The sequence below is a fragment of the Rhinopithecus bieti genome, unplaced genomic scaffold (genome assembly GCF_001698545.2).
Source record: "Rhinopithecus bieti isolate Rb0 unplaced genomic scaffold, ASM169854v2 scaffold_7681, whole genome shotgun sequence".
NCBI classification, from domain to species: Eukaryota; Metazoa; Chordata; class Mammalia; order Primates; family Cercopithecidae; genus Rhinopithecus; species Rhinopithecus bieti.
In genome coordinates this window covers 6,075,735-6,094,403 of record NW_016806571.1, presented here as the reverse complement: position 1 = coordinate 6,094,403, position 18,669 = coordinate 6,075,735, and the positions used below count along the sequence as shown (strand labels likewise).

The 18,669-nt window shown below is 40.8% G+C and overlaps 1 protein-coding gene across 5 annotated transcripts in view; it reads right to left on the bottom strand.

Annotated features, from left to right (window-relative positions):
- Positions 1 to 18,669, bottom strand: part of BABAM2 (BRISC and BRCA1 A complex member 2) — a 460,475-nt gene that overhangs the window by 34,259 nt on the left and 407,547 nt on the right. For all 5 annotated transcript variants that reach the window (XR_001886531.1, XM_017876999.1, XM_017876997.1 and 2 more), the window contains one exon: positions 6,088 to 6,241. Coding sequence is in view for 4 of the 5 variants with exons in the window: in XM_017876999.1 (XP_017732488.1) it covers positions 6,088 to 6,241 (154 nt within the window). In the remaining variant the exon portion in view is untranslated. The remainder of the gene's footprint in view (positions 1 to 6,087; positions 6,242 to 18,669) is intronic.

The following is an 18,669-nucleotide window of genomic DNA, read 5'->3' as shown; positions in this document are numbered from 1 at the left end:
ATTTTATATAATTTACAATAAAAGCAAAAACAGGTGGAGCGCAGTGACTCATGCCTGTAATGCCGGCACTTCGGGAGGCCGAGGCAGGTGGATTGCTTGAGGCCAGGAGTTCGAGACCAGCCTGGCCAACATGCCGAAACCCTGTCTGTACTAAAAATACAAAAATCGGTTGGGCATAATGGCTCATGCCTGTAATCCCAGCACTTTGGGAGGCTGAGGCAGGTGGATCACCTGAAGTCAGGAGTTTGAAACCAGCCTGGCCAACATGGTGAAACCCCATCTCTACTAAAAATACAAAAACTAGACGGGCGTGGTGGTGGGTGCCTGAAATCCCAGCTACTAGGGAGGCTGAGGCAGGACAATTGCTTGAACCTGGGAGTTAGAGGTTGTGGTGGGCCAAGATCGTGCCATTGCACTCCAGCCTGGGTGACAAGAGCGAAAATCTGTCTCAAAAAAATAAAATATAAAAATACAAAAATTAGCTGGGCGTGGTGGCACATGTCTGTAGTCCTGGGTACTCGGGAGGCTGAGGCACAAGAATCTCTTGAATCTGGGAGGCGGAGTTTGCAGTGAGCCAAGATTGTGCCACGGTACTCCAGCCTGGGCAACAGAGCAAGACTCTGTCTCATAAGGGAAAACATGTAAAAATATTTCAAGACTTCTACATTGAAATATTTTAAAAATTTCTGAGAAACTAAAACCATGTTCATTGATTCAGTATTATAAAAGATTCAGTATTATAAAAATGTCAATTCTTCCCTTGTTGATCAGCAGGCTTTTATGGCGGGTGGTGGGGTGGGGAGAGGTGAGAATTGGCAAACTAATTCTAAAAGATATATGAAAATAAAAAATAAATAAATTCTGTTCTTTATGAAAAAAAAAAAGATATATGAAAATGCAAAGGACCTAGAAAAGCCAAAACAATCTTTAAAAAGAACAAGCTTGGATACCTTTCCTGATTTCAAGAAATATTGGTATACCTTTCCTGATTTCAAGAAATATTGGTATACAAACCTATCAATGGAACAGAATAGAGTATCCAGAAATAGATCCACTCACATGTGGTCAGTTGCCTTTTGACAAAGATGTAAAGGTAATTCAATAGGGAAATAAAAGTATTTTCAACAAATGGTGTTGTAATAACTGGATACATATGAACAAAAAATTAACCTTGGCATCTACCTCATATCACATACAAAAACTAGTCTGAGATGGATCACACGCCTATGTGCCAAAACAAAAGCTTCCAGAAGACAACACAGGAGAATTTCTTCATGATCTTCTAGTAGGCTAATAATTTTGAGTACACAAAGAGCATTAACAAAAAAAACAGATTTCATTAAAAAGATGAAGATTTCTTGCTCATCAAAAGACACTCTTAAGAAAATGAAATGGGCCAGGAATAGTGGCTCACGCCTGTAATCCCAAGACTTTGGGAGGCCGTGGCGGGAGGATCAAGGATCACTTGAGCCCAGGGTTCAAGACCAGCCTGGGCGACATAGTGAAACCTTGTCTCTCTTAAAAAAAGGAAAAATAAAATGAAATGGCAAGTCACAGATTGAGAGACGATACTCATAATAAATATATCTGACAAATATATAAAGAAACTCGTATATACAACTCATTAATAAAACGACTAACAACCAAATTAAAAATAGGCAAGATTTGAACAGATATTTCATGAAAGAAGATAAACCAATAAGCACATGCCAAGATGCTCAACATCATTCATCACCAGGAAATGTAAATTAAAAATATGAGATATGACTTATCCTCTCTAGAATGGTTCAATTTAAAAAGACTGACAATACAAAGTGTTGGTGAGAATGTGAAGCAACTGGAACCCTGGCATACTGCTGATGGGAGGGTAAACTGATACCACTTTAAAAAAGCTTGTCACCTTCTTATAAAGTTAATCACATATGTACTCCCACTCCCAGGTATTTACCTGAAGAAAGGAAAACATATGTCTATAAAAAGGCTTCGTCATAGCAGCTCTATTAATAAAATCCCCAACCTGGAAACAACACAAATATCTACACATGGGTGAATGGATGAATACATTAGGCTATATTCATATAATGGACTATTACTCAGCAGTAAAAAAGAAATGCCGTAACAGATAAATACATAAATATCTATATATCTATCTATATATATTTTTTTGAGACAGAGTCTCACTCTGTCACCCAGGGTGGAGTGCAGTGGCGCGATCTCGGCTCACTGCAACCTCCGCCTCCTGGGTTCAACAGATTCTCCTGCTTCAGCCTCCGGAGTAGCTGGGATGATAGGTGTGTGCCACTATGCCCAGCTAATTTTTGTATTTTTAGTAGAGATGGGGTTTTGCCATGTTGGCCAGATTGTTCTCAAACTTCCTACCTCAGGCGATCTGTCCGCTTCAGTCCCCGCAAAGTGCTGGGATTAGAGACGTGAGCTACCACGCCCAGCCACCATAACAGATAAATCTTAAACAATTATGTTGAATGAAATGAATATAAATTTCATTGATCTGTATTATTTCATTTAGAAGTATCTAAAAGGAAACAATAAGACATGGTGATACAGAACAATAGTTGCCTTGAGAGTGAAGAGACTATTTGGAAAGAGGTTATAAGGTAACTTTGTCAAAACTTTTCAAAAGATATGCTTAAAACCTGTCCACTCCATTGTATGTAAATTATACTGCAATTTTTAAAAAAGATACATATGCAAAGCCATTTCCTTCAAAGTACTCATGGTTTGGTTAAGGAAACAAAACATATATGAAGATGTGCAGAACTAAAAGAAAACACCAAAGAGATTCCAAAGCAGTATGTGATTAGAGTCAAAGGAGACTGGGAGGAGGGGAGAGAGCTGCCGGCAAAGTAGAGAGGATGGGAAAACCCACATGGGAGGTTGGATATGTGTCTATCTGAGGGGCAGAAAGAGGGTGGGAGCAAAGGCGCTGAGCCACACAGCAGAAGCTAAAACCCATGGTCTTCCACGTGTTAACTTGTTGGTCTTTCATAGCAAGTCCATCCAACAGGGAGTACAGTCCTGTTTTAGGAATGAGGTTCAGAGAGGTTAAGAGCTCTGCCCAAGACCACAGAGCTTGCAGGATTAGACTTTGAAATAGCAACTGGGGCATGCATGACCCCAAAGCCTGTGCTCACCCTGTAAATGGTGTTTCACTTGTGAGGGACAGAATCTGCTGGACAGCCATGAGAAAGAAAGAAGCACATGTGCTAGGAAAAGCCCTGGTCAGTGCCAGGAAGTGTCCTTTCTGAGGTTACATTGTTTAGAATTTTGCTCTACAGGAGGGAATAAACAGCTGATTCCACTCAAAAGGCTCCACTGCTGTTCACAAACCATGAGAGTGTTTATGTCATGGGCAGAGCTCCCCAAGTGAATTATAGCCTTTTACACACTGTGTACATACAGTATTTTCACAGGACAAAGAAACAGGGTGTGGAAGGAACGCTACAGTTGACCCTCCTCTCTTTCCACCCTTTGTCTTCAACCTTCTCCACCAATCTCAAGACTATACTGCAGGACAGTGCTTTCATGGTGTTTATCTGGCTTTCTGACATAGCCCAGGGAAGTTACTCAGTTCAGTTAAGAATGGAAACTAAACTATTTCTTCTTGCTAGCACAAGCTGCTGGCTTTCTCTTTTATTACATTTAAGATGGATCCATCTTCGCTACAGTAGAAAGCAGATTTTTTAAACATTACTTCAGATGTTTTCTTTAGACTGGTGTTAACATAAAGCAAATGTCTCTTGAAACTCTGAACCAATCTGTTAAGATAAACAGGCTTCACTTACGATATTCCTATACTGAAATCATGGGCTTGTGGTCTGCAACTTCTTAAAGATTCAATTCATACTTGCTAAAATGTCTACTTAGGAAAAACACATGCACACACACACACACACACACATACTAAGATATCTTTGCCATGGAAACCACAAAGACACATCTGGTTCAGACTCCACAGCACATACCACAAATAGTGCCCATCTTCTAAGGGCAGATCCTACGTATACACAGGGAAAGCCCAGAAAATTAAATGATATCAATACTTCAAGCATAAAACATACTTTATAATTCCTTTTTTCCATTGTATTTCAAGATACGTAAGTCTTAATCACTGTTACTTGTTACATTTGCATATGCTTGCTTTTGTCCTTAATGGGATTGCGGACTTGGGTGCCATAGATAACAAGAGAAAATAAAGGGAAAGAGGAAGGCAATTGAAGTTTCAGGTAACAACTCTGGATTCTGCGATAAATCTGAGGCAGTCTGGGTTTCTAGAAGAAGACACTGTCATTATTTAAGAGTCTCAGGCTGGGCGTGGTGGCTCACACCTGTAATCCCAGCACTTTGGGAGGCTGAGGCGGGCAGATCACCTGAGGTCAGGAGTTCGAGACCAGCCTGGCCAACATAGCAAAACCCCATCTCCACTAAAAATACAAAAATTAGTCGGGTGTGGTGTCACGTGCCTATAGTCCCAGCTACTCGTAGGAGGCTGAGGCAGGAGAATTGCTTGAACCTGGGAAGTGGAGGTTGCAGTGAGCCAACACTCCTCAGCTGTACTCCAGCCTGGGCAACAGAGCAAGATTCTGTCTCAAATAATAATAATAATAATAATAATAAAATGAAAAGTTCTCAAGCCTGCTATAAGTGAAGGTCTTGTACTACAGAAAAATATAGGTGAGGTCAGGAGGCCCCATGGAGGGGAATGGGGTCTCTCTGGGAGGGGGAGGCAAGAACAAGAAGTCCTACTAAGTTCTTGATTAGTCATGGCTAACCAAGAGCATTCCAGATCTGGATGGAGGTCCAGGTTTTGTTAGTAGGTACTTTGAAACTGTCAGAAGTTTGTATGATAAAGGCTTTATCTCCCTTGCTGGACTACAAATTACATGAAGACAGGGACAATTTCTAATTTGTTTATCATTATATTCCTAGCATGGAGCACAATGCTTGTAACATGGTAGATGCTTAATAAATACTGGATGAGCAAATGAAGAGGATGCTTAATAGACAGTCTATATTTGTGTGATACTTTGGATCTGATCATCCTTCAGCTGGGATCACAGGTGTGAAGCATATGACTGTTCCAAGCGATAAAGTTATAACCACATGCTACTCTATGCTTTATTTTTGGAAACTGTGATTTTGATCCACTGCTTCTTCAGTCTAGGAGGCCATGGTTTATGAAGACTGATGTTCCAGACACCAAAGTCTTAAATATAAAAAACAATCAGCATATTTCTGTATTTACCTATTCTGTATGACTGAAGTGAGGCCTTCCACACTGAGAGGTTCATGAGCAATCGTTGTATCTCTAAACTCCAAACTTTAGCTAACTTCAACCTCTATGAAATCCTACTTCCATATCTATTCTAATAGCCCTAAGCTATTTGTGTAGCTGTTTATTTGACCAAGAAATACACAGGTCCTACTTTGGGCAACGGCTGTGGTATACACTGCAGAGACACAACGAGGTATAGAATTCAGGGAGATTCATTTCCATACCAAAGAGTAGCTACTGGCTCCAGGTGTTGACTACTAAGCAAAAATTCTGTTTGTTTACTGCCATCTGAAATTTTCCATTTTTTAAAAAAGTAGCTGCGAACATTTTCATCATTGATGCCATTTACCCACAACTCGAATTCCTGTTTAGTATTTATCCTCCAGTCTAAATAGAGAGGTCGTTTTCTGATAAATGCTACATTCCATGAAAAAAAAAAAAAAAAAACAAAAGCTGTCATGGCTAATTTTAGAGACCAACAGAAACAGCAGAAAAAGGAAACACTTTCAGATGTAGATCAGCTTCTTCCTGATGAAGCTACGAAGGGCCAAACAGTAAATATTTTTGGTTTTCTAGGCCATCCAATCTCTGTTGCAACTACTCACTCTGCCATTGTAGCATTAAAACAGCCATAGATAATAAGTAAAGAAATGGGTGTTGCTGTGTTTCTATAAAGCTTTATTTACAAAAATATGCACAAGGCAGGATCTAGCCTGCAGGCGGTGGCTTGCCAACCCCTGGACTAGATAAACAAAATGCTCTTATCTGTAGGAAATAACGACAGATTCACTTACTTTGCTCTTTTGGCCATTTCATTTCCATCCCATCTGGGGCTGTACGGATAATTTTTTTGGGCCTGGGAGTAAAGCTGTCCGCTGTTGGTAAAGTGATAGACGGACTGAAATGTGAGAGTTGGCTGGTCTCGAGGGAAAAACAGAGGCAGGTCAACTGTGAAGACAGAAGAAAGAAAAAGAAAGTTAGAGCATAAACACATCTTACGATTTTTTTTTTTTTTTTTAACTAAATCCGAATGTTAGGTACAAAACTCTATTTGAACCACTAATACTGTTTGAGGCTTGGATGAAAGGTGTGGTGTATAGAGAGGGACCAAGAAATAAGTACAAGGTGACTTCTCCATCTTTGAGGAGTTTATAATATAGAGAGATAGATCACACACGGGTGAAAATGTCACCAATAGAAGGCATGACATGTAGGTGCTGTAAAAATGCTTTGAAATGGTCACAGAAGCTTAGGGAAGGACGCCTGGTCGCCTGCAACCATCTGACATTCCTGTCTAGCACTTCCCTGGATCAATACTCCATTGCAGAGTTCTCTTTCTATCTGTTTTAAGTGTCTAGTATAAACTCTTCAAGGGTTGGGCAATGTCTTCCACATCTATAATTTGATGGAGGAAGTGGGACAGAGGCTGTTTTTCAAGAATGCATTTGGAGAAGGGGTAAAGAGTGCAGGTGATAATCTTTCTACTTGATAGGATATGGCAACCAGACTACCAGGAAAAATGAAGTTATCACTCTACTTCCAATCAAGCAGTGAATTTTGATACTCAGCAGTTTCAATTTTTTCCATATGCATTCCCACATATATTTATATCTCCCAAATCAGTGGGAATTCCTTAATGGAACGTATAAGGGACTACTCTGAGCACTAAACATGTCTGCTGTGATAGTACAGGCTAATTCCAATCCTTGCTGTTAACATGTGTTATATGCTTTATCTTTTCATTTTGGGGTTAACTCAATTTTTAAAAGTAAACTGACTTGTTATTAGTTGAGGCAAATCATCATTAAAAACACAGACTGTTTCAATAACACATTCTTAAAGGTATATAGTGTACATGTGTGTGAATGTTATCCACTTCTAGGACAAAGAATAGGAACAGCATAAGAATAATAAGAAAAACAAGTATAGAATTTTCTAGATTTATAGGGTACCTTCTTTATACACTTTATCTAATTTGTAACTCAGAACTCCATGACAGAGATATCATCTTCAACATTTGCATTTAACATGTGAGCAAACCTGAGACTCTAAGAGGTTTATTAACTTGCTCATGTCACAGCCAGGCAGGGGCAAGACTAAAATCTAGTCCCATGATTCAAACACTGGGCTCCTACTATGCCCCACATTGCCTTCTCCTGCTCCAAAGGACACTGGCCTAACCTGCTTACAACTCATTCACTATGTCACAATTTAGGAAGCTAAAGTTGTCATTGTGAAGGATGTATAAGGTTCATCTTTTTAGCTACATGAGGAAGATATATTTAAAAATACATACCAAATAATTAGGCCGGGCACAGTGGCTCACGCCTATCATCCCAGCACTTTGGGAGGCGGAGGTGGGTGGATTACTTGAGGTCAGGAGTTCAAGACCAGCCTGGCCAATAGGGTGAAACCCCATCTCTACTAAAAATACAAAAAGTAGCCGGATGTGTTGGCAGGCACCTATAATCCCAGCTACTTGGGAGGCTGAGGCAGGAGGATCTCTTGAATCCAGGAGGCGGATGTTGCCATGAGCTGAGATCACGCCACTGCACTCCAGCCTGGGTGACAGAGTGAGACTCTGTCTTAAAAATAAATAAATAAATAAATAAATAAATAAATAAACAAACAAACATACTAGATAATTATACATCTATCACTATTCTAGTCTGGGGTGACATTCAACTTGGACTAGGTACTCTCAGCACTCAGTATGATTTCTTGAAGGAAAACTTAGGTCCACAGCAGACTTTTAAGCAGAAGCCAAAAAACTCCCAAGAATCAAAAAACCATCCAGTTGGGAGGGCCTCTTAGACCTCTGAGTGCACTTGACTCTGATGATGTCTGACTCAGTGCTGCAGGGGGTTTCTACAGATGAATCACACGACAACCAGAGAAAAGGGCACGATTTTGAATGTACACTCTTTAGTCACATTTTTCAAGCACCACAATAGTGCGCTCTGAATACATGTCTGTTGGTGCCAAAGCAGAGATTTCATAATATATAGGAACAATACAAAAGACTGATTCAAATAAATAATTCAATTCAGAAATTGCTTTTGAGTCCCTGCATATTGCAAAGCATGATCTGTAACGTTTTCAGTCACTCTGCACAAATACTGCTTTCTAAAATTAACTTTGTATCTTTTCTCATTACTACTTCCATTTCTTCTGATTAATATTTATTTATTTATTTATTTATTTATTTATTTATTTATTTATTTTTGAGACAGAGTCTCGCTCTATTGCCCAGGCTGGATGGAGGGCAATGGTGCCATCTCAGCTTACTGCAACCTCCGCCTCCTGGGTTCAGGCAATTCTCGTGCCTCAGTCTCCCAAGTAGCTGGGATTACAGGCACCTGCCACCACGTCCGGCTAATTTTTTATATTGTTAGTAGAGATCAAATTTCACCATGTTGGTCAGGCTGGTCTCGAACTCCTGACCTCAGATGATCCACCCACTTTGGCCTCCCAAAGTGCTGGGATTACAGGCGTTCAGTGAACCACCGTGCCTCTTCTGATTAATTTTTAAAAATGGCCTATTCACAGCTGGGCGCGGTGGCTTACTCCTGTAATCCCAGCACTTTGGGAGGCTGAGGTGGGGCAGACTCACCTGAGTCCAGGAGTTCAGAGACCAGCCCGCCAACATGTGTGAACCCGTGTCTCTACTAAAAATACAAAAAATAGCTGGGCATGGGTGGTGCGTACTTGTCAATCCCAGCTACTCAAGGAGCCTGAGACAAGAGGAGGAGAATCTCTTGAACTCAGGAGGGAGAGGTTGCAGTGAGACCGAAGATAGCGCCACCAGACGCCAGGGCTTGGGCAGACAAGAGAAAAACTCTGTCTCAAAAAGAAAAAAAAGAAAAAAAAAAAAAAAAAAGAGAGCCTTAGCTCAGATGCTTCACATATACTTTGACTTCAGTTGTTTTATACTATGTACACTTTTGCAAATATAAAATTAGATTGAGATTAACCTCCAAAGCAATCATTACCGGCAGAAAGGTAACATGAGAGCTTCTCTACAAGAAAGCAATAACTTTAAACAGTAGAACTCAATGGCAATAATTTATAAATTTAAAGCAAATACAGTCATCACTCAGTATCCAAAGCAATGCAGATAATACCACAGGCTATGTGATTTTCAAGCTACTGGCTTTTTGTGGGGGGTTTTGGAATGCCTTCTATTTTCATTCTTATTATTTTGTTTTGTAGAAAATGAGCTGCTGATATTAATATTTTAATATGCTAAAAAATGATTTTTTCCCACCTATTTCGGAACCATCTTCTTTGACCCCCTAAATGCCCAGTTGGCATCAGAAATAATTCAAAATGTGAAGGAAATTTATCTACCTGGGCAAGTGAGTTGTTCTGATTTTAAAAAAGCAGCAGCAAGGTAATGTTGATATGCACCACAATCCCCAAAAAGCATTGATTACATGATTATTTCTCCATGGAGATTTGTCTAACAAAGTGTAATTGAAGCCAATATTAAAATTTGAATACTTTCTCAGTGCACACAGTAAATGTATTATCAGGGGAGCAGTAATGGTCAGAGTACCTCAGAGATGAAATCGGTAATTCACATATGAGAAAATAAAAATTTTAAAATACAGTATCTTGCTCAACTTAACTAAGTTGTATCCTGTCTATATCAGTCAATGGTCAATAAAACGATGACTTACTTTAAAATGTTCTACGCATAAGAATGAGTTAATAACTAAAATATTTATGAGGAATACTTTGCATTTTTCTGACAAGAATGACTTGAATGGTACAACTTAGTCAAGATTAAAAAAATTAAAACTTGCTTTCCTTATCCACAAATGTTTCTGTCACTTCACTTTTGCCTATAGGTTAACTCATGATTTTCCAATGCATAGTAAAATAATTACTTTAGGACTTCCAACAGCTAACTTGCTCGGAAGGAACCGCCCAGATTCCAAGGATTTGGGGCTCATAGTTTCAGCTATATAAAAATTGAATACTTTAACCATTTGCTTTCTTTTTTCTTTCTTTTTTTTTTTTTGAGATGGAGTGTCACTCTGTTGCCCAGGCTGGAGGGCAGTGGTGTGATCTTGGCTCACTGCAACCTCCACCTCCCAGGTTCAAGTGATTCTCCTGCCTCAGCCTCCCAAGTAGCTGGGATTACAGGCGCCTGCCATCATGCCCAACTAATTTTTTGTATTTTTAGTAGAGATGGGGTTTCACCATGTTGGTCAGGCTGGTCTTGAACTCCTGACCTTGTGATTTGGCCACCTCAGCCTCCCAAAGTGCTGGGATTACAGGCGTGAACCACCATGCCTGGCCAGCCATTTGCTTTCTTAGAACCTACTAGGTCAGGTTTGATGCTTAGATCATCCCATTTGATTCAGTTACTTAGTGTCGGTATTATTTTGACAACTGCTTCCTATTTCCTTCTTCCCATATACAGAGACTACATTTTGGTTGGCTTTTCATCCACAGAGGGGATGGTCTGCACTTGTTTAGTAGAATTTTAGTCACCATTTCTTTCTTCTCCTTTTTTTTTTTAATTTTAAATTTTAAATTTTTTATTTTAGAGATGAGGGTCTTGCCATGTTGTCCAGGCTGGTCTCAAACTGCTGGCCTCAAGTGATCCTCCCTCCTTGGTCTACCAAAGTGTTGGGATTACAGGTATGAGCCACTGCACTTGGTCTCAATAACTATTTCTGAAGCATTACTTTCTTCAAGAACTTGCTGAAAGAAGTCACACCAAATGCTGCTTAATTCTACACAAACCAGGCAGTTCACAGGATGCATTCACAGGGCTCTGAAGCCCTGGGGGAGGGAGGAAGAATTAAGCTCTGCACCAGTAACTGCCTCACTCTGGACAGTCATTGCAGTGACGGGTTCCACGGGTTACAGTCTCAGAGCTTGTGGTGCTCTCCAGACAACAGCCAACCATGCGGCTTTGGGGGGAAGCCGAATGCACGATAAACTATGCTGCCTCTCTGTGAACTCTGGTGAGGTTCAGGTAGTGGCTGCAGTTCTACCTTCCCAAGCAAACACGCTTATCTATCCCTAAATGCTCATCTTCTCACTAGAACACGACTCCAGTAAGGTGGTATCTCAGTTCTTAAGACTTTCTAGAAATTTCTCACTTCTCCAAACACCTCAACAAAGGAAAAACGAATAGCCAAAAGAAATGCCATACCATGCATCTGACTCCCAGGATAGCCTATCAGACATTCAACATTTCAGGCACAGTTCAACAAGTTTGATTATATGATTTCTCCAGAAAAAAAAAAAGTATCTAATTATGGCAAAATGAGGACAAGGAACATTAATGGCAAGCAGTCACAATTCGCAGTCTAGCACAGAGGAAGAACAGAATAAATACAAGCAGGGTTAGGAGAACTGAAAGAATCCCAGTCTGGCCATCCAGTGTAGGAAGAAAAAGCTCCATACATCCCAGCTATCCCTTAAGCTATCACCATATAGTAAGTGATGTTCACTCCCAATCTTGATAGCGGTGGCGGACAGTTGTGTTTGCCTACCTAACAGCCATTCTCCATCCTTCTTTCTTATGGGCAGAGCCTTCCTCTCACCCCAGAGTCTGACAGTGCTGGATGTCACTCTCTCAGCCTTCCATAAACCAAGACATGGAAATGTGACTCAGTTCTGCCAATAGCCCCTGATGGGAAGTGGGCTATAGGTCTTTTGAGAAATATTTTCCTCTCTGATTAAACATATGTGTAAAGAGAAGCCCCCTTCTCATTCTTGCCTTAGAGCTGATCATGTGAGGTCCTGAGGCTTGGAGTTGAGGTGCCCATCTTGTGACCATGAGGCAAAGTCAGCTTGTCATCAATGTGTGGCTGGATTCATCATCCCTGAACTACCCAGCTCTGGATTTCTTGTTATGTGAGACGATCGTTATGATTAAACCTCTTACAATAGGGTCTTCTGATATTTGCAGTCAAAGGCATCTAAGGAAACGTTATTTTCTGAAGCTTCTGTTCAAGAAGGCAAGATAACTGTATAATCTACCTACATATAATTGTATAATCTATTTCAGAAATATTTCCACCAAGCATGGTTAAGAAAGCATTCAAGGCATATAAATAGGAAAGTTTTGGTTGTCTGGAAAGTTCAGTTTTGCGGGACAGTTCGATCCTTGAAAATGCCAAACAAATGAGGGGTTAACCATAATTGCTTCCCTGGGAGTGACATCATCAAATATTTTCATCATTATTCACAAGTTGGCCATTGTTTCATTTCTTCAAACCTTCCAAACTATATAGTTCTGTGCTTTCCCTCGTGTTGCTGGGTCGGCAGGGAAGATACTCATAGATTTGCTTTGTGGTGGTGATGGTTATATTCCCATTTCCAGTCCTCTCAGGACGCTCCAGTTCCTCGAAGCCTCATTAGGAAACGTTTTAACCCCTTGTTGAATTGCTGTAAAGTCACTCTCCAATGAGGATTCCATTTGAGGCTGATTCTTCCTGAGAAGCAATCTGTACGCTTTTCATTCCCAGGCTATCCCCACAATGCGGGAAGACTGCCATGTATTTACTGTCCCACCCTGATCTTACTACCTACACACGAAACCTTTGAGACATGTGGATTCCAACCACTGGAAAATTAACACTACATATCCAAAATACTCACCTATAAGAAATATAAAAGTAACATTTTCCAATTCAGAAGTATCTATTCAAGGTATCTCCATTTATTATCACTACCTTTCATTTAAGTGACAAGAAAGACTAAATATTAACCAGATTTTGTTAAACGTGTTCTACTTTTCACTGGTTTAAGCTGGTTGTGATATAATCATGTAAACAAATTATCTTTGCTTTTTTTGTTTTTTGTTTTTTTTTTGGAGACAGAGTTTCACTCTTGTTGCCCAGGCTGGAGTGCAGTGGTGCGATCTCGGCTCACTGCAACCTCCACCTCCTAGATGCAAGTGATTCTCCTGCCTCAGCCTCCTGAGCAGCTAGGATTACAGGCATCAACAACCACACCTGGCTAATTTTTTGTATTTTAAGTAGAGACTGGGTTTCACAATGTTGCCCAGGCTGGTCTCGAACTCCTGACCTCAGGTGATCCACCCACCTTGGCCTCCCAAAGTGCTGGGATTATAGATTACAGAACCACTGTGCCCGGCCTATCTTTGAAGTTTCAATATTACTAAACTGAAGCTTGAAGTTTCTTAGATTTTTCTACATATGCTAAAAAATCATATGGAAAGAGCATGGTATGCCCTTGAGGTCAGATAAACTGGGTTCAAATCTTGGCTACACCATTAATTAGTGATGACATCATAGCCAAAATATTTCACCCTTTGAATCCTGATTTTCTCATCTGTAAAATGAGGATAATAATTTCTATCTCACTGTGTTTGTTGAAAGAACTAAATAAAAACTGAACAGGTACTCAGTATGTGTTCATTTCTTTTCCCTACCACCCTTTCTTTAGGTGGTTTTTTTCTTCCATCTAGCTTTATACACTGTTTTGTGTATGTGAAGTTTCTGATAACTACAGCATACATTTCAGGTTCTTAAATTTTAACTATTTTGATGAAAATCTTTCTAAACTTCATGTCTCAGTAAATATGACATACTAAAAATAAATTAGCCTTTTTTGGATGACAGAGAACACATTAAAAAGTTATACACCATGGCTCAAGTGTTAAGGAAGATTTAGCTTACCATTTCACAAATGCCTCCTACCTAAGAGCCCGCATTCCCTAAACCTCATTTCTGAAAATGCACCTCAAGTGATTTTAATTCACTTCCCCAGGTGGGGATCACTGCAGAGAACGCTGAAGTCCTGAAGCGTAGGGGCTGTGAATTAGTTAGTTTAGTATTTCTAGCACTTAGTACAACGCATGACACCCGAGAAACACTCAGTAAAGGCTCATACAAAGCACATGCAAATTAAAACCTCAGTGAACTTCCACCTCATGACCATTTGATTGACAAACATTTTAAAACTGGAAAATACCCAAGTGTTGTCAAAGCTGTGGAACACAGGGAATTCCCACTCCCTGATGGTGATGATATCAATTGTTAAACCCTTGTACAGTAACAGTGAAGGTGTACGAACTCCGTGACACAGCAATTCCACTCTTAAGAAACTGCCGCATGTGTGTAAAAAGATCACAGGAGAAGGCCTGATGTAGTCCCACTTGTGATAACAAAAACTGGAAACATCTTAAATGTCCATCAACAAGAGACTGGATAAATACACTGTGCACATTCTTTCACGGGAATACCTTACAGCAGTTTAAATGAGTGAGCTAGGGCTATGTGTGTCAACCTAGATGAATCTCAAGGACCAAATGTTCAGTGAAAAAAGCAAGCTGCAGATGAACACTGTTCAGTATATACTTACAAGGATCAAAAATGTGCACACATTACATAGTATTTAGGAATGTCTATGTAATTAAAGTATAAAGACATGCATGGGAAAGATATACACCAAATTAAGGGTAGTGGTTACCTCTGTGGGTGGGGAAAAGGGAGTGAGTGAAAGATGGGGATGCATTTTGGAGGGGCACTCAGGAGGCTTCAGCTGACAGTGTGCTATTTTCCTCTCCTCTCCTTTCCCTTCTCCTTTCCCTTCCTTTCCATTCCTTTCTTGTTTTCTTTTTTGAGACAGAGTCTCTCTGTCACACAGGCTAGAGTACAGTAGCGTGATCTCAGCTCACTGCAACCTCCACCTTCCAGGTTCAAACCATTCTCCTGCCTCAGCCTCCTGAGTAGTTGGGACTACAGGTGTGTGCCACCATGCCTAGCTAATTTTTGTATTTTTTGTAGAGATGGGGTTTCACCATGTTGGCCAGGCTGGTCTTGAACTCCTGACCTCAAGTGATCTGCCTGCCTTGACCTCCCAAAGTGTTGGGATTACAGGCATGAGCCACTGTGCCTGGCCTGACAGTGTGCTATTTCTTTTTAAAAAAATTCAGAAGCGATTACAGCAAATTATGAAGATTTGATTAAGGTGAGTACATGGGTATTTGTTTTCAGTCTTTATACACATGTGTATGCTTTACATATTTATAATTTTAAAAGTTTAAAAAAGCAAGACATTAATATTCACAGAAGCATAAATCAGTATGATTCCATTTATACAAAGTTCAAAATAGAAAAAATAAATGATATATTTTATGGCTATATACTAAATGGTAAAGCTATTGAGAAAATCAAGGGGGCAGTTAACATAAAGTTCAAGGTAGTGGTTCCTTCTGGGAGAGACACCCATAGAATGTCTATGAGACTGGCACTATTCTATTTCTTAAGTTGAGTAGTGTTTATGAATCTTTAAAGTGTGTGGATATGTTTTACATCATCGTGTGTGTGTGTGTGTGTGTGTGTGTGTGTGTGTGTATAAACAGATAAATAGTACTTTAAAAATGGGGACATTTATAAAAAAAACCTGAGGGTCAGGAAAACTGAATAGTCTTCAGAAAAAAAAAAAAAAACCAAAAACAACCCACAGTGGGTAGAGTGCCAGGAAGAATGAGGGTGTCCATACCCTTGAGCTCATGGTCTGGAAAAGGAGACCTGGCAAGGTCAAGAAGCAACTTCAGTTCAGCATGCTAAGACAATGGCAGAGAAACGCACGCAGTGTCATGCAGGGAGAAGGGCAACTGTCTGAGGTTACAGCTCTGCAGAAGAGATGGACTTTGAGTTGGTTCTAGAAGGTTACAAGTTGAATCAGAATTGGAGCCTGGGGAATATCTCATAGAATGGAAAAGACTCAATAAAGCATTTGATCTTTGTAAACATAATTCTTCACTTTTTATTTTGCTCTTTTCGTATCTCATATTCAATGTAGAAAAGTCATAACCTATCCCAGCATTTTGGGAGGCTGAGGTGGGTGGATCACCTGAGGTCAGGAGTTTCAGACCAGCCTGATGAACATGGTAAAATCCCATCTGTACTAAAAATACAAAAATTAGCCAGGCTTGGTGGTGGGTGCCTGAAATCCTAGCTACTCGGGAGGCCGAAGCATGACAATCGCTTGAACCGGGGAGCGGGAGGTTGCAGTGAGGTGAGATCACACCATTGCATTCCAGCCTGGGTGACAGAGTGAGGCTGTCTCAAAAAAAGAAAGAAAGAAAGAAAGAAAAGCCATAACCTGTGCTATCTTACCAATGTTTCCCACTACTCTCCTGCCCATTGTATCTGTGAAGAGAAATAGGTGACACAAAGATGAAGGAAGCAGATGCTGGTGTCAGGAAGCTCGCAGGCCAAGTCTTTCTCCCTGTCTGGAGGGTGCCCCTTGCTTTTCTGGGTTTATCTGGTTTTACTCTCATCAAAGTTCGGATGATCAGAAATGCCTCTTTTCTAGAACTCTGCATGCTTCCAACCTGCACTCCCAAGCAGGGCTCACTCAGGGTGAGTCCTCATGAGGACAAAGCATATCAGTGGCTGAGGCCAGGATGAAGGGGTCCTAAGTGCTTCTCTGTCCCTCTGCTTCATCCACTCTCTCATCCATCACACACTGAGTGAGCAGATTCTCTGTTCCAGGCTGCATGCTGGAACTGAGGGTCCACACTTCCTGGAGAGGGGCTGGGTGTGAACTCTGCATCTCCTGCCTGCTATGCCATCTGGGTTCTGTGCCCTCTGGATATACCTCCTACTTGGATCCTGGCCCCTTTGCTGCTCTGACATTCTCATTTCCTTAGGCCTGGCTCTGTGTTCATTCCCTTCAACCTGTTATTGCTTCCAACTCTGTGATGCAGTCCAAGCCCCGCCTTCTTCCAGGAAGCCTTCCTTGCATGCTCCATCTCTCAGTGATTTCTCTAGCCTCCATGTCCACATAATCCACTTCTCGGGGGATTGTTGACAGTTTCAGTGTACTTATCTTTATGTTAGATCCCTACACGTGTGCCACTGGGTTAGATACACAGTAGGTAGTGGACGCATATTTAGTGACCAACTGGCATTGATTAGTGAGCAAATGGGGACTGTACTAAACATGTCCTAAGAAACATGCTTTTATGAGATGCAGAAAGAAACTGAGCAAGAGAGAACACCGTAAATAGCATTTAGTACTGTTTTAACTTCTATTTTTAAAAGAATTGAGTCACAATAAATAAACTCCTGGCCTGGGAGGATTAAAAAAGACATCTGGTTAAATTAAGGAAGAGTTTGATTAAAAGAATCCTTAAATAAATTACAATATATTCAAATGCAAAATCCTTAGCATTTATTGGGCAAAATCTTAAAAAAGTCATCAGCTTTTAATTTCAAAGAATTCATAGACAATGTACCAAATGTAAATGATCAGAAGAAAAAAGACAAATGAGTTGTCTGTGATTAAAGTAAGGGGTCAGTTTAAATTCCTGTCTTGAAAAATTAGAACAAAGCAGTTAGATACAAATTTGGGAATACTGTGAATACCCCAATGCGAAGTATGACTAATGTGGCTTTAGGAAGAAAAAAAAAAAGTCCCTCAAATGAATCTAACTTTTTTCCCTGAAGGATCTAGTTATGACCTTTATATTCTAGAGAAAAAACATATATCCAAACTGACAAACATTCCCTGAGCACATACCATGGCCAGCTCTAGGGAAACCCAGCTGAGTAAGGCCAAGTCCTCCCCACAGTGTCAGCATGCCCTGAGCTCACTGTTCTCAGGAAAGGAGACGAGGATGAAGGTTATAACAGAGGTGTCAACCACCATGCAGTATGGGTGCAAAGATACTCCATCGAAGGGCTTCTCGGAGGCTTATGAGATGAGACTGCTTTGAGCAGGGCCTTGAAAAACAACTAGGATTTGGACAGGCAGTGGCAGTGGGAGGACTATGACTGGGAAGGCAGGGAGAGAAGCAAAAGAATCCAGGCAGAGAGAAAAGTATTAAGCAGTCACTGTAGAGGCCCAGCGAGGGAATGTGGGGGATCTGGGTAGACGGAATACAGGCTGGAGAACAGAAGCTGGCGCAGAGGGGCTCTGGATAAAGCTGTCAAACTGTGGAGTGTTCTGAACACATAGCGAAGGACTGTGAATGTCTTTCTATGAGCAGTGTTACCCTTGAACATTTCTATGGAAAAAAGCCCACACCACTCATTCCAGTGTGGCAGACACTTTCCTATAATGCCCCCAGCACGGTATAATCCTCTAGAATGGAGAATGCTTTGGAAAGTATGATGTACAAATAAAAAATAAGGCCGGGCACAGTGGTTCACGCCTGTAATCCCAACACTTTGGGACGCCGAGGTGGGTGGATCATGAGGTCAGGAGTTCAAGACCAGCCTGGCCAACATGGTGAAACCCCGTCTCTAATAAAATACAAAATTACCCGGGCATGGTGGTGCCTGCCTGTAATCCCAGCTACTCAGGAGGCTGAGGCAAGAGAATCACTTGAACCCGGGAGGCAGAGGTTGCAGTGGGCCCCGAGATTGTAC